The sequence below is a fragment of the Pseudophryne corroboree genome, chromosome 1 (genome assembly GCF_028390025.1).
Source record: "Pseudophryne corroboree isolate aPseCor3 chromosome 1, aPseCor3.hap2, whole genome shotgun sequence".
Taxonomy (NCBI): Eukaryota; Metazoa; Chordata; class Amphibia; order Anura; family Myobatrachidae; genus Pseudophryne; species Pseudophryne corroboree.
The window spans coordinates 485,284,589-485,308,550 of NC_086444.1; the positions used below are offsets into that span (position 1 = coordinate 485,284,589).

Here is a 23,962-nt window from a genome sequence, read left to right on the forward strand (position 1 = left end):
AGTTTTTTGATAAAAATTTTTAAAAAATATTAAATTATGTGGTAGTGCACTGTTGTGCTTATGATTATTCACGTGTTTTATGATTGGCAGGCACCAGCACTGGTTATGCACAAAATGGAAAGCTGCTCAATCAGATTGTAATGTCACTCAGGTGCTAAAAGGGAGGGGTAATTCTGTGTAGGAAAAAACAATGTGTTCCCTAATGCACACCAAGTGAAAAATATTACTACATAATAGTCAGATAATACGGAGATCTTAGTGACGGAGAAGCCTTGTCGATCGGCCTGGGGGCTTAACCCTATATCTGCAGATATACGCAACTAAGATCTCAGCATTAGGAGGGATTGCTGACTCCAGAGTGCCATAGGGGAAGCCAGGGGTATCTCCAGGTAAGCTGGCTCTCAGATGCTGTAGGAGCCATTACCATGTGGCCTTACACTGGGAATTTAACCCAGACATGTTTGTAATTATTTATGGGGTGGGTGTGGGGTGCGGTGGCCCCTGTGTCGGTATGGCTGGGCTGCTTCAGGTCGGCACACCCTAACACTTTATTAACACTTATGATTTTCCCTATCACTTTGTATATATTATTTTAATCACACCACTTACATAGCACTTCTGTGCTTCTTATTAACCCTTATTAATTCTCACCTGTGTGCTGACCTGGGGTGGCCGACCTGTGCCGACATCATGGGGTCCTGCACCCCGGACCCATACCTAGTATTAGGGACCCCCAGTGACGGAGAAGCCTTGTCGATCGGCCTGGGGGCTTAACCCTATATCTGCAGATATACGCAACTAAGATCTCCGTATTATCTGACTATTATGTAGTAATATTTTTCACTCGGTGTGCATTAGGGAACACATTGTTTCTCTAACGTCCTAAGTGGATGCTGGGGACTCCGTAAGGACCATGGGAAATAGCGGCTCCGCAGGAGACTGGGCACATCTAAAGAAAGGTTTAGGACTATCTGGTGTGCACTGGCTCCTCCCCCTATGACCCTCCTCCAAGCCTCAGTTAGATCTCTGTGCCCGAACGAGAAGGGTGCACACTAGGGGCTCTCCTGAGCTTCTTAGTGAAAGTTTTAGTTTAGGTTTTTTATTTTCAGTGAGACCTGCTGGCAACAGGCTCACTGCATCGAGGGACTAAGGGGAGAAGAAGCGAACTCACCTGCGTGCAGAGTGGATTGGGCTTCTTAGGCTACTGGACATTAGCTCCAGAGGGACGATCACAGGCCCAGCTTGGATGGGTCCCAGAGCCGCGCCGCCGGCCCCCTTACAGAGCCAGAAGGCAGAAGAGGTCCGGAAAATCGGCGGCAGAAGACGTCCTGTCTTCAACAAGGTAGCGCACAGCACTGCAGCTGTGCGCCATTGCTCTCAGCACACTTCACACTCCGGTCACTGAGGGTGCAGGGCGCTGGGGGGGGCGCCCTGAGACGCAATAATAATAAACACCTTGGATGGCAAAAAAATGCATCACATATAGCTCCTGGGCTATATGGATGCATTTAACCCCTGCCAAAATACATAAAAAAACGGGAGATAAGGCAGCCGATAAAGGGGCGGGGCCTATCTCCTCAGCACACTGGCGCCATTTTCCCTCACAGCTCCGTTGGAGGGAAGCTCCCTGTCTCTCCCCTGCAGTCACTACACTACAGAAAGGGTTAAAAAAGAGAGGGGGGCACAAATTAGGCGCAGTATTAACTATACAGCAGCTATAAGGGGAAAAACACTTATACAGTATAAGGTTATCCCTGTATATATATAGCGCTCTGGTGTGTGCTGGCAAACTCTCCCTCTGTCTCCCCAAAGGGCTAGTGGGGTCCTGTCCTCTATCAGAGCATTCCCTGTGTGTGTGCTGTATGTCGGTACTTTTGTGTCGACATGTATGAGGAGAAAAATGATGTGGAGACGGAGCAGATTGCCTGTAATAGTGATGTCACCCCCTAGGGGGTCGACACCTGAGTGGATGAACTGTTGGAAGAAATTACGTGACAGTGTCAGCTCTGTATAAAAGACAGTGGTTGACATGAGACAGCCGGCTACTCAGCTTGTGCCTGTCCAGACGTCTCATAGGCCGTCAGGGGCTATAAAGCGCCCGTTACCTCAGATGGCAGATATAGACGCCGACACGGATACTGACTCCAGTGTCGACGGTGAAGAGACAAATGTGACTTCCAGTAGGGCCACACGTTACATGATTGAGGCAATGAAAAATGTTTTACACATTTCTGATAATACGAGTACCACCAAAAAGGGGTATTATGTTCGGTGAGGAAAAACTACCTGTAGTTTTCCTGAATCTGAGAAATTAAATGAGGTGTGTGATGATGCGTGGGTTTCCCCCGATAACAACTGATAATTTCTAAAATGTTATTGGCATTATATCCTTTCCCGCCAGAGGTTAGGGTGCGTTGGGAAACACCCCCTAGGGTGGATAAAGCGCTCACACGCTTGTAAGGGCTCTATCCTCTCCTGAGATGGCCGCCCTTAAGGATCCTGCTGATAGAAAGCAGGAGGGTATCCTAAACTGTATTTACACACATACTGGTGTTATACTGCGACCAGCAATCGCCTCAGCCTGGATGTGCAGTGCTGGGTTGGCGTGGTCGGATTCCCTGACTGAAAATATTGATACCCTAGATAGGGACAGTATATTTTTGCCTATAGAGCATTTAAAAGATGCATTTCTATATATGCGTGATGCACAGCGGAATATTTGCCGACTGGCATCAAGTCTAAGTGCGTTGTCCATTTCTACCAGTAGAGGGTTATGGACACGTCAGTGGTCAGGTGATGCGTATTCCAAACGGCATTTGAAAGTATTGCCTTATTAAGGGGAGGAGTTATTTGGGGTCGGTCTTTCAGACCTGGTGGCCACGGCAACAGCTGGGAAATCCACGTTTGTACCCCAGGTCGCCTCTCAACATGAGAAGACGCCGTATTATCAGGCGCAGTCTTTTCGTGGATAAGCGGCCAAAAGGTTCCTCATTTCTGCCCCGTGACAGAGGGAGAGGAAAAAGGCTGCAGAAATCAGCCAGTTGCCAGGAACAGAAACCCTCTCCCGCCTCTGCCAAGCCCTCAGTATACGCTGGGGCTTTACAAGCAGAATCAGGCACGGTGGGGGGCCCGTCTCAATGAATTTCAGCGCGCAGTGGGCTCACTCGCAAGTAGACCCCTGGATCCTTCAGGTGATATCTCAGGGGTACAAATTAGAATTTGAGACGTCTCCCCCTCGCCGTTTCCTAAAGTCGGCTTTACCGATGTCTCCTTCTGACAGGGAGACAGTTTTGGAAGCCATTCACAAGCTGTATTCCCAGCAGGTGATAATCAAGGTACCCCTCCTGCAACAGGGAACGGGGTATTATTCCACACTGTTGTGGTACCGAAGCCGGACGGCTCGGTGAGACCGATTCTAAATCTAAAATCTTTGAACACTTACATACAGGGGTTCAAATTCAAGATTGAGTCACTCAGAGCAGTGATTGCGAACCTGGAAGAAGGACTACATGATGTCTCGGGACATCAAGGATGCTTACCTTCATGTTAAAATTTACCCTTCTCACCAAGGGTACCTCAGGTTTATGGTACAGAACTGTCACTATCAGTTCAGACGCTGCCGTATGGATGGTCCACGACACCCCGGGTCTTTACCAAGGTAATGGCCGAAATGATGATATTCCTTCAAAGGAAGGGAATTTTAGTTATCCCTTACTTGGACAATTCCCTGATAAGGGTAAGATCCAGGGAACAGTTGGAGGTCGGTGTAGCACTATCTCAGGTAGTGTTGCTGCAGCACGGTTGGATTCTCAATATTCCAAAATCGCAGCTGGTTCCGACGACTTGTCTTCTGTTCCTAGGGATGATCCTGGACACAGTCCAGAAAAAGGTGTTTCTCCCGGAGGAGAAAGCCAGGGAGTTATCCGAGCTAGTCAGGAACCTCCTAAAACCGAGCCAAGTCTCAGTGCATCAATGCACAAGGGTTCTGGGTAAAATGGTGGCTTCCTACGAAGCAATCCCATTCGGCAGATTCCACGCAAGAACTTTCCAGTGGGACCTGCTGGACAAATGGTCCGGGTCGCATCTTCAGATGCATCAGCGGATAACCCTGTCACCAAGGACAAGGGTGTCCCTCCTGTGGTGGTTGCAGAGTGCTCATCTTCTAGAGGGCCGCAGATTCGGCATTCAGGACTGGGTCCTGGTAACCACGGATGCCAGCCTGCGAGGCTGGGGAGCAGTCACACAGGGAAGGAATATCCAGGATTTATGGTCAAGCCTGGAGACATCACTTCATAAATATCCTGAAGCTAAGGGACATTTACAATGCTCTAAGCTTAGCAAGACCTCTGCTTCAAGGTCAGCCGGTGTTGATCCAGTCGGACAACATCACGGCAGTCACCCACATAAACAGGGTGGCACAAGAAGCAGGAGGGCAATGGCAGAAGCTGCAAGGATTCTTCGCTGGGCGGAAAATCATGTGATAGCACTGTCAGCAGTATTCATTCCGGGAGTGGACAACTGGGAAGCAGACTTCCTCAGCACGACCTCCACCCGGGAGAGTGGGGACTTCACCCAGAAGTCTTCCACATGATTATAAACCGTTGGGAAAAACTCGACAGGTATTGCGCCAGGTCCAGGAACCCTCAGGCAATAGCTGTAGACGCTCTGGTAACACCGTGGGTGTACCAGTCAGGGTATGTGTTCCCTCCTCTGCCTCTCATACCCAAGGTACTGAGATTGATAAGATGGAGAGGAGTAAGCACTATATTCGTGGCTCCGGATTGGCCAAGAAGGATTTGGTAACCGGAACTTCAAGAGATGCTCACGGAGGATCCGTGGCCTCTACCTCTAAGAAGGGACCTGCTCCAGCAAGGACCCTGTCTGTTCCAAGATTTACCGCGGCTGCGTTTGACGGCATGGCGGTTGAACGCCGGATCCTGAAGGAAAAAAGGCATTCCGGATGAAGTCATCCCTATCCTGATTAAAGCCAGGAAGGATGTTACCGCAAAAACATTATCACCGCAATTGGCGAAAATATGTTGCGTGGTGCGAGGCCAGTAAGGCCCGACGGTGGAAATTCAACTGGGTCGATTCCTACATTTCCTGCAAACAGGAGTGTCTATGGGCCTGAAATTGGGGTCCATTAAGGTTCAAATTTCGGCCCTGTCAATTTTCTTCCAAAAAGAGCTAGCTTCAGTCCCTGAAGTTCAGACGTTTGTAAAAGGGGTACTGCATATACAGCCTCCTTTTGTGCCTCCAGTGGCACTTTGGGATCTCAATGTAGTTTTGGGTTCCAAAAGTCACATTGGTTTGAACCACTTAAATCTGTGGAGTTAAAATATCTCACATGGAAAGTGGTCATGCTGTTGGCCCTGGCCTGGGCCAGGCGCGTGTCAGAATTGGCGGCTTTATCCTGAAAAAGCCCTTATCTGATGTTCCATTCGGACAGGGCGGAATTGAGGACTCGTCCTCAGTTTCTCCCTAAGGTGGTTTCAGCGTTTCACCTGAACCAACCTATTTGTGGTGCCTGCGGCTACTAGGGACTTGGAGGACTCCAAGTTGCTAGACGTTGTCAGGGCCCTGAAAATATATGTTTCCAGGAGGGCTGGAGTCAGGAAATCTGACTCGCTGTTTATCCTGTATGCACCCAACAAGCTGGGTGCTCCTGCTTCTATGCAGACTATTGCTCGTTGGATTTGTAGTACAATTCAGCTTGCACATTCTGTGGCAGGCCTGCCACAGCCAAAAATCTGTAAATGCCCACTCCACAAGGAAGGTGGGCTCATCTTGGGCGGCTGCCCGAGGGGTCTCTGCATTACAACTTTGCCGAGCAGCTACTTGGTCAGGAGCAAATACGTTTGTAAAATTCTACAAAATTGATATCCTGGCTGAGGAGGACCTGGAGTTCTCTCATTTGGTGCTGCAGAGTCATCCGCACTCTCCCGCCCGTTTGGGAGCTTTGGTATAATCCCCATGGTCCTTACGGAGTCCCCAGCATCCACTTAGGACGTTAGAGAAAATAAGAATTTACTTACCGATAATTCTATTTCTCATAGTCCGTAGTGGATGCTGGGCGCCCATCCCAAGTGCGGATTGTCTGCAATACTTGCACATAGTTATTGTTACAAAAATCGGGTTATTATTGTTGTGAGCCATCTTTCAGAGGCTCCTCTGTTATCATGCTGTTAACTGGGTTCAGATCACAGGTTATACGGTGTGGCTGGTATGAGTCTTACCCGGGATTCAAAATCCTTCCTTATTGTATACGCTCGTCCGGGCACAGTATCCTAACTGAGGCTTGGAGGAGGGTCATAGGGGGAGGAGCCAGTGCACACCAGATAGTCCTAAAGCTTTCTTTAGATGTGCCCAGTCTCCTGCGGAGCCGCTATTCCCCATGGTCCTTACGGAGTCCCCAGCATCCACTACGGACTATGAGAAATAGAATTATCGGTAAGTAAATTCTTATTTTTTTTCTACACAGAATTACCCCTCCCTTTTAGCACCTGAGTGACATTACAATCTGATTGAGCAGCTTTCCATTTTGTGCATTGTATTTAGAGAGGCCATGGATGGGTCAGCATTAGGAGGGATTGCTAACTCCAGAGTGCCATAGGGGAAGCCAGGGGTATCTCCAGGTAAGCTGGCTCTCAGATGCTGTAGGAGCCATTACCATGGGGCCTTACACTGGGAATTTAACCCAGACATATTTGTAATTATTTATGGGGTGGGTGTGGGGTGCGGTGGCCCCTGTGTCGGTATGGCTGGGCTGCTTCAGGTCGGCACACCCTAACACTTTATTAACACTTATGATTTTCCCTATCACTTTGTATATATTATTTTAATCACACCACTTACATAGCACTTCTGTGCTTCTTATTAACCCTTATTAATTCTCACCTGTGTGCTGACCTGGGGTGGCCGACCTGTGCCGAGATCATGGGGTCCTGCACCCCGGACCCATACCTAGTATTAGGGACCCCCAGTGACGTAGAAGCCTTGTCGATCGGCCTGGGGGCTTAACCCTATATCTGCAGATATACGCAACTAAGATCTCCGTATTATCTGACTATTATGTAGTAATATTTTTCACTCGGTGTGCATTAGGGAACACATTGTTTTTTCCTACCAGCACTGGTTATGCCTATCACTTTGACCATAAATAATTTGATTTGGTCCTGGACCGCCATTCCGAGGCACCTCTACAAGAGCACAGGTTGAGAACCAATGGTTTAAAGTTTAAACCATTTTTTAAACCATTAAATGCATTAATGTTTTAATGAAAAATGTAATCATTTTATTAGAAACCTTGATTAAGCATTTTGTAATGCTTTCTAACATTAATAATGTTATTAGGCTTTGGTTTGATTTATTTTACATCTTTCAAAAAAAAAACAATTTTTACAGCTTATTATTCCTATTACATCTGAATATATGTAGATAGACTACACATATTAATACATATTCATTTGTGACTTATTTTTATAGTAAATCCTGAAAATTACTTTGGTTTTCATTTGTTTTATATTCTATCTCCATTTATATGTTGCAACCCATTCTATATGCCACTCAGGATGAATGCTTATAATGTGCTTTTCCTTCTCTTACTTACGAGCTATCTCCTACACCATACACCTTAAGGGGGCATACACACGGAGAGATCCGTGCTTAAATTCTAAGCAATCTGACTAGATTGCTTAGAAATTAAGCACGGGTCTCTCCGTGTGTAGGGTGCCGGTGACAGTGAAGCGCGGTCCCGCACGTCGCTATCGCCGGCTCTAGATCTGGCATGCATGCATTCCAAATTTAGTGAGATCGCTCATTTCACCGAAGAGTGAAATGAGCACCACCCCCTCGCTCAGCACACATCGCGCTGAGTGGTAAGTGGGGGGAGTGATCTGTGCTAGATTGCTCAGCACACATCTCCCCCGTGTGTAGGGCCTATTACACCTTACAATGGCACCTAGTCCTCAGTTTCAGCCAACCTGCTGCTTATTTCAGTGTCATGTCCACTGATGCAGAAATGTTTATATAACTTGTACTTGTTCTATATTGTATTGTACTGTAAGTCTCTGTTCTTGTTTTGTTCATTTGTTTATGTACTTTGTTAGGTGCTGCGTAATCCCTTGTGGAGCTATATAATTACAAGATGATGATAATAATAATAATAATAATAATACATACAAAGTACACTCTGAGATAGATGAAATTGAAAATAAGAAAAACAAGTTAATGTTAAGCATTGGTCTTACTTATTACTTATTATAATTAAATAAATCTGAATAGTAATACAAAATGGAAAATGCTAAAGCACTTTTCAGAGAAAACACACGCACACAAACACACACACACACACAAAGGAGGAATTAAGCATTAGCACTAAGCATAACATTTTGAATAAAAACACTAGTTTTTTTTAGTATAATAGTCTTTTTTTAAAAAGTGACTACGCTGTGCAAGTAGTCAAAGCATAATAATAATAAAAAAAAGCAGAATGTTGTTTTTAAAAAAAAAAAAAAACATTTGGTTTTATCCAGCCAAGCTTGATCTGGTTACATATTTTTGGTGGTTATTGTTGTCATCCATTTATTTTTGTTGTTGTTGTGTTTCTTTACCTTTGCCAAGAATAATAATTTGTAAAAGAGACCGCTTTATTTTTACCAGCAGATACAGCTGATGTTGATGCTTGTACCACTTTAAAAATGAGATACAAAATAGCTTGATATTAAACACAACACAACTTTTTAAATATATACTTTCTTTATTTGGTGGAACTGAATCTTGCAAGTTTATTCATTTTTTTTTTCTCAGACCTCCAAGCCTGTATACAAGCACATCCTTTCCATGCCAATTACTACCATTCCTATTCGTCTTGGCCTATGTACGGCGCTATGAACCTCTTGTGGCATCTGAAAACAAAAGCTAATAATAATATTAATAATATATACTGTTCACTGCTTTCTGCTTTATAGTACTCCTCCAGTTTGATACCATATGAGTCATTGTGATTTCTACTCAGTGATGAACTAAGCATGTTTTTGAATAATAGAAAAGTATACAGTATATAGTGCTTTTTGTCATTTTACATTACTGTACTAAATATTCTGTATTATATATAATATGTTATTTTTGTCAGCTTCTGTTGCAGATGACGAGAAAGGTATAATACCACGGACCATCCAAGAGCTTTTCCTAATAATCTCTGAAAATCAAAACATAGATTTCAGTGTTAAGTTATCTTACATAGAGGTGTACAAAGAAGACCTGCGGGATCTCTTGGAACTTGAAACAAATGTGAAGGACATTCACATCCGGGAAGATGAAAAGGGAAACACAGGTGTTTATTTTCTTATCTACAGTATAATTTCTTTAGTGGCAGTTGTATTTTATCTGGCTCTCTCACTTATACCACAAAAAGTTACTGTTCATTGTTCTCATGGAACAGATTTCATTTTACATTTTGTAGCAATTTACTTGTAAATCTTAACATAACAACAGGCAACAGCCCATTTTGGAAATGGGGTGGTATTAATAATCCAACTGGATTGCAGTGTGAGCCACATGCTACAATCAGGCCTACTCCATCTGTAATGCAATTTTAAGTGCTTGCATATACATATTTATGTTGCATTTTTCTATATTGAGCGTTATATTTAAAAGTTATCTGTATTTTTTCTTGATCTCTCAAGTTATTGTTGGTGCCAAGGAATGCCAAGTGGAAAGTGCAGATGAAGTGATGAGTCTTCTAGATTCCGGTAGTGCCGCTCGTCACACCAGCGCCACTCAAATGAATGAACACTCCAGCCGCTCCCATGCAATCTTTTCTATTACTGTATGCCAACAAAGGGACAAAAACACTGACAATGAGTCTACAAGTTCAGCTCAGATGATTGTTTCGAAATTTCACTTTGTGGACCTAGCAGGCTCAGAGAGAGTGACCAAAACCGGGAACACTGGAGAAAGATTTAAAGAGTCAATTCAGATCAACAGTGGCTTACTTGCCCTGGGAAATGTGATAAGTGCACTTGCTGACCCAAAGAGAAAAAATGCACATGTACCTTACAGGGATGCTAAGATTACTCGGATTCTTAAAGACTCCTTAGGTGGAAATGCCAAAACTGTAATGATAACTTGTATTAGTCCTTCTACGTCTGATTTTGATGAATCTTTAAATTCTCTTAAATATGCTAACCGAGCCAGGAACATCAAGAACAAGCCAGTAGTAAATTATAACCCTGATTGGGATAGATTTGATGAAATGGAACTGGAAATAAAGGCACTGCGGGAAGCTTTGCAGAACCAGCAGAGCAGGGTAAGTCGAATAAGCCAAGTGTCTCAAGACTGGAGTCAGGAGAAAAATAAGATTCGGGCACTGGAAGAACAACTAGCACAGTTCCAGTTAGAGTGTTTTAACCATCGTCACTGTACAGAAGAAGCTTTAGCTTTGATCCATGAATTTAAGGACGTGTCTACTCTTACAATATCCCAAAAGAGTAGAATTCAGAGTTGGCTAATTGTGGCAGAAGAACTAAGAAGTGAGATTACCACCATGTCTGGAAGTGTCAGTGAAGTTACTGGTAGTAGAGAAGAGCCACATCATATTACAATACTGCAGCTGAAAAGAGAACTGAAGAAATGCCAGGTATTCTATCCTACATCTATATAGATTTATTTTTCCTATACTGAATACAATGGAAAAAAGCCAAACATGCAGAAATAGAGTACTGTATTTTCAGATCTTAAAAACATATACCGCTCTCTGTGGGTGTGGTATGGTATGCCGGCGGTAGGGCTCCCAGCGACCAGCATACCGGCGCCGGGAGCCCGACCGCCGGCTTACCGACAGTGTGGCGAGCGCAAATGAGCCCCTTGCGGGCTCGCTGCGGGCACGGTGGCACGCTATTTATTCTCCCTCCAGAGGGGTCGTGGACCCCCACGAGGGAGAATAAGTGTCGGTATGCCGGCTGTCGGGATTCCGGCGCCGGTATACTGTGCGCCGGGATCCCGACAGCCGGCATACTGAAGACCACCCCTCTCCGTCGCCAGCATTTGTATCAGGTATACACCTGCCATTTGTCACATACACACGCTTGTTTGTAGCAGTTTGTTTTGCTGGCAAAATACTCATTCACTATTGTGCATCAATAAAGTTTCAAAAATTCTAATAGTAATACAGCAGAAAGAACTCTGTCCTGTTTGTAAAATGTTTTAAAATTGCTAAATCATGAACACTAAAGCATCATATATTCATGAGCAACAAATATAGCACCTATCAGTGACAGGGTTCATTTGCAATTGGACAGAAGCAAGTTCTGGTGACTTTCCTCACCATCAGTGCATTTACACCTATTCTTGACCCCGTATAAATAATACCATGTGTCTGATTGCAAAAAAAGAAAAAAAAGAATGGCAATTATATAAACAGGCACTTACTGTACTCGCCAAATGTAGGTGGCCCAGAGGCGGAACTACCGCCAGTGCAACCAGTGCGTTGCACTGGGGCCCGCCTCTGTCCAGGGGCCCAAAGCATGTAATGAGTCAAACTGACTCATTACATGCCGCTGTGTGCTGCGGGCAATCGCTGCCCGCAGCACACAGCCGCCCAGAGAGGAGAGGAGCGCACTGCAGCGGCACGGGGGAGAAGGAGGAGAGGGAGGTGGAGGAGGGAGCCGCAGCAGCGCTTTGTTACTGGTTGAGGCGCTGCTGCTGTCCCTCTGCTTCACTATAGGCTGTCTTCCGAGAACAGCCTATAGTGTAGCAGAGGGGCAGCAGCAGCAGCTCCTCAACCAATAACACAGCGCTGCTGCGGCTCCCTTCTCCTCCTTCTCTTCTTCCCGGGAATCGTGACCAGAAGCTGCACCAAGGAGCCTGAGCCAGCGAAGAGGGTAAGTATAATTCTGTCTGTCTTTCTTTCTGTCTTTCTTGGGACTGTCTGCCGCAATGTGTAAAAAGGGGGAATCTGCCTGCCGCAATGTGTAAAAATGGGGAATCTGCCTGCCGCAATGTGTAAAAATGGGACGCTGTCTGCCGTAATGTGTAAAAAGAGGAATCTGTCCGCCGTGAGGTGTAAAAGGGTCTCTACCTGGTGTAGTGGTGCTACTGTGCGGCGTAATTTTTCAGGATGCTGTTATTCCTTATGTGGGCGGCCCCACTGGGTCACATAAGAGACCATTTGCAAATGTTGTAAACACTGATACCGACACGGATTCTGATTCTTGTGTCGACAATAGTGAATCCTGAGAGATAGATCATAAATTGGCAAAAAGTATACAATATATGATTGTGGCTATAGGGGACGTGTTGGAGGTTACAGAAAGCACTCCTGTACCTCAGGAGAAAGCTTATTTATGTAAGGAAAATAAATCCAAAGTCACAATCCCTCCTTCACACGAACTAAATGCTCTGTTTGAAGGGATGTGGGTGAATCCTGATAAAAAAAATTGTATTCCCAAAAGGATTCACATAGCTTATCCTTTCCCGGTTGAAGACAGGAAAAAATGGGAGTCTCCTCCTGTGTTAAACAGTGCACTTTCCAGGTTGACAAAGAAGGTAATTCTCCCTGCTCCTGGCACGGCTTCTCTTAAAGAGCCGGCAGACCGCAAAATGGAAACGACATTGAAATCCATTTATGTTACCAATGATACACTGCTCAGGCCCACTATTGCCTGCGCATGGGTGAGTCGCGCTATTGAAAAATGGTCAGAAAGCGTGTCATCAGAAATTGACACGATTGATAAAGAGGAGATACTCCTTAAGTTAGGGAATATCAAGGACGCTGCCACCTACATGCTGGAAGCAATGAAGGATATTGGACTCTTGAGTTCACAAGCCGCTACCGTGGCAGTATCGGCTAGGCGGGCGTTATGGATTCGCCAGTGGAACGCGGATGCAGATTCCTAAAGAAACATGGAGGCTCTCCCATATAAAGGTGAGGCCTTATTTGGCGATGGCCTGGATGCGTTAGTCTCGGCGGCTACCGCTGGTAAGTCAACATTTTTGCCCTCTGCGCCTGCACCGGCAAATGCAGTCCTTTCGGCCCAATAAATACAAAAAGGCGAGAGGTTCCCCCTTCTTTGCAGGTAGGGGAAGGGGAAAGAAGCCCACACCGGCTCCAGGTTCCCAAGAGCAGAAGTCTACCCCTAATTCTGCCAAATCCCCAGCATGACGCTGGAACTCCCTTGCGGGAGACCGCTCGGGTGGAGGCATGTCTCAGACTCTTCAGCCAGGATTGGATTCTGTCTGGCCTGGATCCCTGGGTGTTGCAAATAGTATCCCAGGGATACAAACTAGAGTTTCAAGACGTTCCCCCATGCCGATTTTTAAAATCGACCTTGCCAGCTTCTCCACCAGAGAGAGAAGCAGTAACAGCGGCAATCCAAAAATGATGTCAAGACCAGGTTATAGTCCTGGTACCGTTGTCACAACAAGGGCGGGGTTTTTATTCAAGCCTCTTTGTTGTTCCGAAGCCGGACGGCTCGGTCAGACCGATCCTAAATCTAAAAGATCTGAATTTCTTCCAGAAAAGGTTCAAATTCAAGATGGAATCACTTCGGGCGGGGATTGCCAGTCTGGAGGAGGAGGACTAAGTGTCGGTGGACATAAAGGATGCTTACCTGCATGTTCCCATTTATCCTCCTCACCAGGCTTATCTGAGATTCGCGATTCAGGATTTCCATTACCAATTCCAGACGTTACCTTTCGGTCCCTCCACGGCGCCGAGGGTATTCACCAAGGTGATGGCGGAGATGATGGTCCTCCTTCGTCAGAAAGGAGTCAGTATAATCCCTTATCTGGACGACCTCCTGATAAAGGCGAGATCCAGGGAGCAGTTATTACAAAACATATCCCTCTCCCTGTCAATACTCCAACAACACGGGTGGATCATAAATTACCCAAAGTCACAGTTGGAACCGACGACAAGGTTGTCTTTCCTCGGGATGATTCTGGACACAGAAGTTCAGAGAGTATTTCTTCAGGTGGAAAAGGCTCTGGAAATCCAGAAAATGGTAAAACAGATATTGAAACCATCAAGTATGTCGATCCATCAGTGCAATGGTGGCGGCCTACGAGGCCATACAGTTTGGCAGGTTCCATGCCAGAGTATTCCAGTGGGACCTGTTGGACAAGTGGTCGGGGTCACACCTACACATGCACAGAAAGATAATCCTGTCGTCCAAAACCAGGATTTCACTCCTGTGGTGGTTGCACAGCTCTCACCTGCTAGAGCAGGCATTCCCAACCACGGTCCTCAAGGCACACTAACAGTGCAGGTTTTAGTGATATCCAGGCTGCAGCACAGGTGACTTAATTAGTAGCTCAGTTATTTTGATTTAACCATCTGTGCTGCAGCCTGGATATCACTAAAACCTGCACTGTTGGTGTGCCTTGAGGACCGTGGTTGGGAATGCCTGTGCTAGAGGGACGCAGGTTCGGGATTCAGGACTGGGTCCTAGTAACCACGTATGCAAGTCTCCGAGGCTGGGGAGCAGTCTCTCAGGGAGAAAACTTCCAGGGACGTTGGTCACAACAGGAAGCCTGCCTTCACATAAACGTTCTGGAGCTGAGAGCCATTTACAACGGCCTTCAACAAGCGGTACATCTTCTTCAAGACCGTCCTCTGCAGATCCAGGCGGACAATGTAACAGCAGTCGCATACATAAACAGGCAGGGCGGAACGAAAAGCAGAGCGGCAATGGCAGAGGCGACAATAATCCTCCGCTGGGCAGAAAAACATCTACAAGCTCTGTCGGCAATATTCATTCCGGGAGTAGACAACTGGGAAGCAGACTTCCTCAGCAGACACGATCTCCATCCAGGAGAGTGGGGCCTCCACCAAGAAGTCTTCGCAGAGGTGACAAGTCTTTGGGGAGTTCCTCAAATAGACATGATGGCGTCTCGTCTCAACAAGAAGCTACAGAGATACTGTTCCAGGTCGAGAGACCCTCAAGCAGTAGCAGTGGATGCACTGGTGACCCAGTGGGTGTTTCCGTCAGTGTATGTTTTCCCTCCACTTCCGCTGATCCCAAAAGTACTCAGGATCATAAGAAAGACACGGGTTCGAGCAATCTTCATTGCCCCAGACTGGCCAAGAAGGGCTTGGTACCCAGATCTTCAGCAGTTACTCATAGGAGATCCTCGGCCTCTTCCTCCTCTGGAGGACCTGCTGCAGCAGGGGCCGTGTGTGTACCAAGACTTACCACGGCTACGTTTGACGGCATGGCTGTTGAGCGCCGTATCCTAGCCAGGAAGGGTATTCCTAAGGAGGTCATCCCCACCCTTATTGAGGCCAGAAAGGGAGTAACGTCAAAACATTACCACCGTATTTGGAGAAAATATGTGTCTTGGTGTGAATCCAAGAAAGCTCCTATGGAAGAGTTTCACTTAGGACGTTTTCTCCATTTTTTGCAGGATGGTGTGGAGACGGGCCTACGATTGGGATCAATCAAGGTCCAGATTTCGGCCTTGTCAGTGTTCTTCCAAAAACAATTGGCCTCTCTTCCAGAGGTTCAGACCTTCGTGAAAGGGGTTCTGCACATCCAGCCTCCATTCGTGCCTCGAATGGGACCTTAACGTGGTATTGCAGTTCCTTTAATCGGATTGGTTTGAGCCTCTACAAGAGATAGAGTTGAAGTTTCTCACTTGGAAAGTGGTGATGCTTTTGGCATTGGCATCCGCAAGGCGGGTGTCGGATTTGGGGGCCTTGTCTCACAAGAGCCCTTACCTGATTTTCCATGAAGATAGGGCAGAGTTGCGAACTCGCCAACATTTTTTTCCAAAGGTGGTTTCTGCTTTTCACATAAACCAACCTATTGTGGTGCCAGTAGTTACTGACACATTCACTGATTCAAAGTCTCTAGATGTGGTTAGAGCTTTGAAAATCTATGTTGTTTGAACAGCTCGTATACGGAAAACAGAGGCTCGGTTTGTCCTGTATGATCGCAACAAGATTGGCTGTCCTGCTTCCAAGCAGACTATTGCACGTTGGATTAGGAATACGATTCAGCAAGCTCATACGACGGCTGGATTGCCGTTACCGACGTCGATAAAGGCCCACTCCACTAGGAAGGTGGGCTCATCCTGGGCGGCTGCCCGGGGGGTCTCGGCATTACAACTTTGGCGAGCAGCTACTTGGTCAGGGTCAAACACATTTGCTAAGTTCTACAAGTTTGACACCTTGGCCGATGAGGACCTAAAGTTTGGTCAATCGATGCTGCAGAGTCATCCGCACTCTCCCGCCCGTACTGGAGCTTTGGTATAGACCCCATGGTCTTGATGTCGTCCCCAGCATCCTCTAGGACGTAAGAGAAAATAGGACTTTGATAACCTACCGGTAAATCCTTTTCTCCTAGTCCGTAGAGGATGCTGGACGCCCGTCCCAGTGCGTACTTTACCTGCAGTTTAGTTATTACAGTTACACAAGTTGTGTTATCTTGGTTTCAGCATGTTGCTGCAATTAGTTCATGCCTGTTGGCGTGTGTTATGTTGAATGCCATGTGTGCGGCATGGTTGAGGGTGTGAGTTGGTAGATATCTCACCACTAGTTAAGTAATTCCTTTCCTCGAAATGTCAGTCTCCCTGGGCACAGTTCCTACAGCTGAGGTCTGGAAGAGGGGCATAGAGGGAGGAGCCAGTTCACACCCAATGAAAAGTCTTTAGCGTGCCCATGTCTCCTGCGGATCCCGTCTATACCCCATGGTATTGATGTCGTCCCCAGCATCCTCTACGGACTAGGAGAAAAGGATTTACCGGTAGGTTATCAAAATCCTATTTTTGACTATTCTTTAATAAGTAAAGTTAGCCTTTGCTGGCCATTTTTTAATGCTTCAGTGCCATAATATTATAAAAGGAGTTGCTGTTGCTGGGATTAATAGTATTGGGAGAGATAAAAAAATAAAAAAGATTGAAGAGAAACTAATTATCTAACATTACTGTGTAAGAGGATGGAAGGGCAGAGCTTATCTCAAAAGAGAAAGATTGTCATATATAATAACCTGAGTGAAAAAACATAAGTAAATGAACCTACAGTTAGTTCTAAGATGGCCTAGGGAATTCAACCTCTAAAATAGAATAGAAATAATTATTTTTAAAAAGTCCACCCTTGTTATTCAAATCAAATGTAATACACCCTTTTATTTTCATTTACCTATTGCCCAACCAATGCCCACCTGGAACAGGCTTTGCAGTAATTACCTGCGTACAATTATGTATTTAATAATCCAGCACTCGTTGATCATGGACAGAGATTCTATTCACTCAAGAATCATGGAAAAAGCCAGCTATTTGTACAGTACTATAGAGGTTTCTAAGCAACTGCTTTATACTCTTCTTTGGCCTCTGAAGCTGCATCGTTGATGAAATCTTTGCTATTCATAGAATTAGTGGTACACCTATGGGCAGGGTGCCAAAGTCTCCTGGTTATATTCGTGCTAAAATTTGCTGAATAGACCATAGTTAAAAAGTCTCAAAGGGAAATTTTGGATTATGGAATTTATTGCCTACCTAATTTTGAGTATTCCTAAGGTTTAAATAATTACTGGGTGAAAAGTGGAATTACTTGCATTATAACTAATTTTGCATATTTACGTTGTTTGGTAGAGAAGAGCATTAGAATTTTGAATTATTGTTTCGTCTTCATTAGTGCTTAGGGCGCATTTCTTTTGTTTGTATACAGCTACATATCCTAAATTAGCAAATGTGATTTTTAAGTAAAAAAAATTATATTGATGGCTACCATGGCTTGCTTACTATTCTACACAACTGTTCTTGTAAGGACGCCCTCTCAACAGATGAAGAACTGTTTGCTAGGAAGGAATTGGAATTTAAGGAGTTACAAGAAAAAGTTCAGACTTTGCTGGATGAAAATTTAGATTGTCAGAAGTCTTTACAAGAAACCGAGCGTGCCAAGAATCTGCAGGTACAGTATAGAGATAATACTATACCTATTACACCATATTATCATTTGTATAGACACATTCTAAATTAATGGCATTTTTTTCTACTATATTTCTCCATTCGAAGTCACTTTTGTAACAAAATGTGTTTTGAAATGTATTTATTTTCTTTGCTTCATGACACTAATTTTAAATGGTGAAACTTTACATCTTCTTTCTTGCCATTAGTGAGCTCTAAAGTTAGGATTCAGGTCAGGATTCTCTTGTATACTAAGCATTTTTAGTAAAATGTAGGTTTTGACTTTTAATGCTTAAAATTTAATTCAGATTTGGGGCCTAATTCAAGGTTTATTACAAAACAAAATTTTCCTCTAATGGGCAAAACCATGTGCACTGCAGGTGGGGCAGATATAACATGTGCAGAGAGAGTTAGATTTGGGTGGGGTGTGTTCTAACTGAAATCTAAATTGCAGTGTAAAATTAAAGCAGCCAGTATTTACTAGAGATGAGCGGATTCGGTTTTACTCGGTTCTCAAAACGGCATCTTATTGGCTATCCAAAACACGTGACATCCGTGAGCCAATAAGATGCCGTTTTGAGAACCGAGTAAAACCGAATCCGCTCATCTCTAGTATTTACCCCACCCAAATCTAACTCTCTCTGCACATGTTATATCTGCCCCACCTGCAGTGCACATGGTTTTGCCCATTAGAGGAAAATTTTGTTTTGCAGTCAACTTTGAATTAGGCCCTTGGTCCAGAATTTGGCGGATTCTTTTATAGCAGGATTCTGTATATATTCACATCACATGATAAGGAATCATTGAGACTCCTATATGAAACCACCAGGCTATAAGCTCTCTTATGTGCAGGGTCCTCCCTGCCCATTGTGTTCACACTTGCATTTATTTGATCTAACTTGTTGCTCCTGCTTGTGTGGTTTACCTGGTACCTTACACATCAATGACAATAATAATACTCTTAGTTTGCATTCATATTTATGTGTAAGTAGATAAGTATGCCGACACCTTGATAACACTGCTTCTGCGATTGTGCAAAAGTCTCCACCGTGGGTGAGTTTGGCACAGTTGAGGGCTGGTTAGAAGTATGGAGTAGCACCTAGTTTTGCACTTGGTTAGAGAAACAAGAATTCATTATGCAGGTCATGGTCTTTTAAATTAGGTGGCAGGGTTGTAGAAGGTGCGTCCCAGGCAGACCTCTCCTGTTTTGCAGTAAGTCAATAGCCTCTCTGCTATGTAAGAACAGGTCACAAGTCATCCCTATACTTTTGATGGGATGCATTTTGCACCTTCCATGTGCACTTTTGAGAGAGATCATTTATTTCTATGCACATTTCAACCAGTGTAAGGGTGTGTACACACAGTGAGATATTTTCTTTCGATTTTGACTATATAGCCAAAATCGCAAGAAAAGTTAGTGCAGATCGCAAGGTGAAAGTCACCTTGCGATCCCGATGCGCAGTCCCGCCAGGTCGGCATCGCAAGAAAAGATAGACTATGCAGGCAAGTCAATCCCTGCTAGATGGGTGTACTATCTAGTTCATCTCACATGTCAATGACATCTCACATAAGCCAAAATCTCACATAAGCCAAAATCGTAAGCACACATAGTCCATATCTCAAGAAAAGTTAGTCAAAATCGGTGGTGCTGGGCTCCGGGGAGTTCAAGAGAAATCGCAAGTGAAAATCGGGCATAGCAAGGATCTCACCGTGTGTACACACCCTTAGAATCTTTCCAACACAGCACATCGATGGAGAAATGAATTTCTACATGCACTCAGATCAATGTAGTAAAACTTTACACGTCCAAAAATGCCAAATACAATAATAACAGTTTTTTAGGAGAAACTCAAAATGCTTATTTTAATGAAAAGAGTAGAAGGTTGGACTTTTATACACCATTTACATTTCTCATACACTGCACCTCTCGGAACACCTGCTCAGTAGTGAGCCATTGAGAAGCAGCAGTACAAAACGAAGGTGTGCTGTGCTGCTGATAGAAGGAGTGCCCATTGTGTCTTCTGATGGAACATAAAGCAGAAGAAACAGTCCTTTATGTAAACAGTACCTAACAGATTTCACACAGGAAACAAAACACTGTCATTTTCTAGTTTAAGAACTACAGCATTTCCTTGTTATTGTGTAATTTATGGTTCCTGTGACACACGCTACTATGGTATCTGCCGCATTAACTTATTTTTAATTACACAAACCTAATTACAACCTTAAATATTTCTTGGATATGTTTTTCATCATTATTGTGACCTCGTATTCCAATAATAGATAATCATATTAGTGAAATAATCTCATTGTGTTACACCAGACTGAAAAGCTTGTGGAACAACAAATCCTTATTGATGAATTGAAATACAAAATGGAAGAACTGTCACAAGGAGCTGTGAAGGAGCAGGAATTAGTATCTAAGAGACCTTACAGTGTCCCACTGGGTCACCAATCTGAGATGCTCTTTTCAAGCTTCAAGGAGTCCACTAATGTATTAGAACCTAGGAAGGTAAGACACACTCCAGGTTTTGCGCTTTCAGTACTTCAGTCACCCATATACATGTTGGTTTTGCTTTGTGCTGTGGAAATGAATCCTTGGGGAATAACTGGAGTCTAAGGGGTCTATTCATAAAGCCTTAAAAAAAGTGGAGAAGTGAGCCAGTGGAGAAGTTGCCCATGGCAACCAATCAGTGTTGAGGTAACATTTATAAAGTGCATTCTATAAAGTTATACAGAACAGCTGATTGGATGCCATGGGCAACTTCTCCACACTTTTCACTTAAGAGACCCCTTATAATGGTGCTGTTTCACCATTGGCGGTATAAATGTTCTGTTTATTTTATTATTTATTTACTGACATTTATATAGCACACACATATTGCACCGCTCTCTACAGCTTATATTTAGCCAACCACATCAGTCTCTGCCTCAGTGGAGCTTACAATCTATATGGAGCTTACCACATATGCGTGCACACACACAAACTAGGGTTAATTTTTGTTGAGAACCAACTAACCTACGGTATATATTTGGATTGTGGGAGGACATCAGAGTAACCAGAGAAAACCCACACACAAGCACGGGGAGTATATACAAGCTCCACACTTAAAGCCGTGGTGGGAATTCAACTCAAGACCTGAGTGCTGTGAAACAATAATGCTAACCATGCTATTATGTGTTTGCAAACTATAAGAAACGGTAGAGTAGGATGCATAATGTCGCTTTGATATGTACTAACAATGTCGTATAAAAATGTAGGATTTCCCTTTATGTTGCTTAATGTTCCATCGTAATCTATGAAGATCATTTATTTGTTTTGTATTGGCAGAATATTATACTAATATTACTAATAATATAATACTTAGAAGTTAAATATGTAGGATACATAATGGGCTTCTATGTCTGTTTTTTAAGAGCTGTAGATAATATTATCAGGAGGGCTACAAATTTAGCATGCAATTGCAAACAATAAAACCATCCTGAACAATTGGATCTAGAGTACCTTACACTTGGTTACCTTTTTCCCACCATAGGTGCGTACCAGTCCTCCCTCATACTCCTTGGACCGAGTGGTGGCCGGGTTTCGAACCCGTAGTCAGATGCTTTTGGATTTAATAGAAGAACAAGATGAAGTTTTGCATGAAAAGTTCTCAGATCAAAGTGATGAAGAGGTAGAGAAGACAAACAAAGACAATAGGAAGAAATCTCCATTTAGGTAATTAATAGTCTCATGCACAAACTTATAATAATAAAGTAACACTGAATTAAAAACAAAATCAAACTCTAAAGTAAATCTAAGTTTTTTTTTACAAATGTACCATTGGTATAGGATACATAGCAGCAAACTACTGAATTGTGTTTCACTGAATAATTTTATACATTGAATCTTTATTATATGTAGTTTGTCATAGTTGGCCTATAGTCATTAACTCCTTATATACATTATATGCTTATATTTGCACAATGAATAGTTTGTTTGTAATTTTTACTGCAGACGTTCCATAAATCGGACGTGGACCCGAGGGCATGGACCAGAAACAGAAGAATTTAATAATGTTGCAAAACAATCTTCCATAAACAATGATGATTTAGCTGGTAATGTTATCATGAGATTAGGTTACAAATTTAAAGGCAGAATTAATTATATGCACTATGGGTTATAATTTGTGCTTCATCTTCTTTTTGCAGGAACCACTATGGAATCCATTCGAGAAAGCCAAATTGGTAATCTAAAGAAACTAAAAAACAGTGAACTTCGGTTTGCAGAGGTAAAACAGAAGATGAGGGAGCTAACCATAAATATTAGAATGAAAGAGGAGCTTATTACTGAACTTGTGAAAACTAGTAAGTGTCATTCATGCTCCGATATGAACTTAAAAAAAAAGAAACTTGGTTATAATATGAACTCTAACGACCTACACTATGTTGACAAAAGTGATTTGACACTGACAACAAATACACCAACAAGATTTTATTGACGTCTGTACTTTGTATGGTGCACTACGTGCAGTGATTACTGCAGACACTCTTTTTGGCAAACTGTCCACAAGTTCCTGGATAACAGCAGGCGGTATTTTTTTGCCATTCTGCCTTAAGTACAATGACCAACTGTGACTCAATGGGTTAAGATCTGGACTCTGAGCTGGCCAGTCCATCCGGGTCACCAATTTTCTGTATACCAGCCCAGCGTCACCCTGGAAACATGGCAGGTGGCATTGCCGCCCTGATAAAAACATTTGTTTTAATAGAACTGCCAAAATGTAAGTAACGCAGAGTTATTGAGAACATCTCTCTATACTTCTCAGAGTTACTGTGATTATGCATTACAGCTAGTGGACCCATGTCAACCCACCTGAAACAGTCCCACAGCGTAACACTGCCACATCCATGCTTTACTGTAGATCCTGTACACTCTGCATCAGGCATTCTCCTGGCAATCTGCAAACCCAAACACGTCCATCTGATCTGAAAAGTGTAAATTGTGATTCGTCACTCCATAACACTCGCTTCCATTGTTCCACTGTCCAGTTTTTGCGCTCTTTACACCATCATAAGCACTGGGCTACATTTTTCTTTATGATTAGCGGTTTATGAGCAGATGCTTGTCCATAATATCCATGTGCATGGGCCTCCCTACAAAATGTTCTTGTCGGAACCAGCACATTAGTGGCCATTTAGAACTTGTGTGCAATGGTATACATGGGATGACCCCTGTCCTTTCGCATCTTCCTCGTTAGCACTCTCCGGTCCCTGTTTTGCAGTTTTGGGGGTATTCCAGGGCAAGGTGCTTTCCTGCAATGACCACTATTCTTCCATGCATTAATAACTAAAGACCCAATGGATGTAGGAACCTTGCTTACATCCCCAATGCTTCTCACACTCAAACCTCCAATCGAGCAGCCAACGATGATCCTATTTTCAAACTCTGTTAGCCCCTTCTGGCAAGCTATTTCGTTATCAAATGATCTAATCATTGCATCTCGTGTCAGCTGCAGGAGCACACCATTTCGCTTGTGCGGGAGTGTCTAATCACTTTGTCTACATAGTTAACTGGTAAAGGGACCTGGCATCTGCCACCTTTAGCATCACCTGTTCTCACCCCCCGCTCCTTCCCTTACTTAACCCTTTTCCTGGTGCCGTAGAGTGGTCCTCTGTCCACTATGCCTAAGGTATGTTCCATTGCTCACTGCAGTAGCAGCCATTGGCTCCTGTGGAACATGAACTGGCTTCCACTGTGCATGTCAGAGATGGGACAGACCTTAGCGAATTACTATATAGATCCCATATAAACTTCTGTGTTGCTTTTTTTGTAGCAAGTATAGGTATAACTTTTCTATTGCATGAGCTACCTTTATTCTCTTTGGTAGATGTGAATGTTTTTTTTGAGCTTCTCATTAAGCGGCACACATAACTGTTGGAGTTCATGAAAACATAGCAATATTTAGGGCAGTGGTCTCCAACGTTAATTGGGGTGTGAGCTACTTTCGGAAAATAAAACCTCTGAAGGAGCTACCCCCTTACCCCCAATGCGCGTGCATTCCCGTGAAAGTGG

At 43.9% G+C, this 23,962-nt stretch overlaps 1 protein-coding gene across 1 annotated transcript in view; it reads left to right on the top strand.

Moving 5' to 3' along the window:
- KIF27 (kinesin family member 27) overlaps positions 1 to 23,962 on the top strand; it is a 183,998-nt gene that overhangs the window by 83,994 nt on the left and 76,042 nt on the right. The window contains exons 3-9 of the mRNA XM_063913799.1: positions 9,134 to 9,334; positions 9,687 to 10,639; positions 17,768 to 17,911; positions 20,231 to 20,419; positions 21,444 to 21,625; positions 21,905 to 22,005; positions 22,099 to 22,254. Coding sequence (XP_063769869.1) covers positions 9,134 to 9,334; positions 9,687 to 10,639; positions 17,768 to 17,911; positions 20,231 to 20,419; positions 21,444 to 21,625; positions 21,905 to 22,005; positions 22,099 to 22,254 — 1,926 coding nt within the window. The remainder of the gene's footprint in view (positions 1 to 9,133; positions 9,335 to 9,686; positions 10,640 to 17,767; positions 17,912 to 20,230; positions 20,420 to 21,443; positions 21,626 to 21,904; positions 22,006 to 22,098; positions 22,255 to 23,962) is intronic.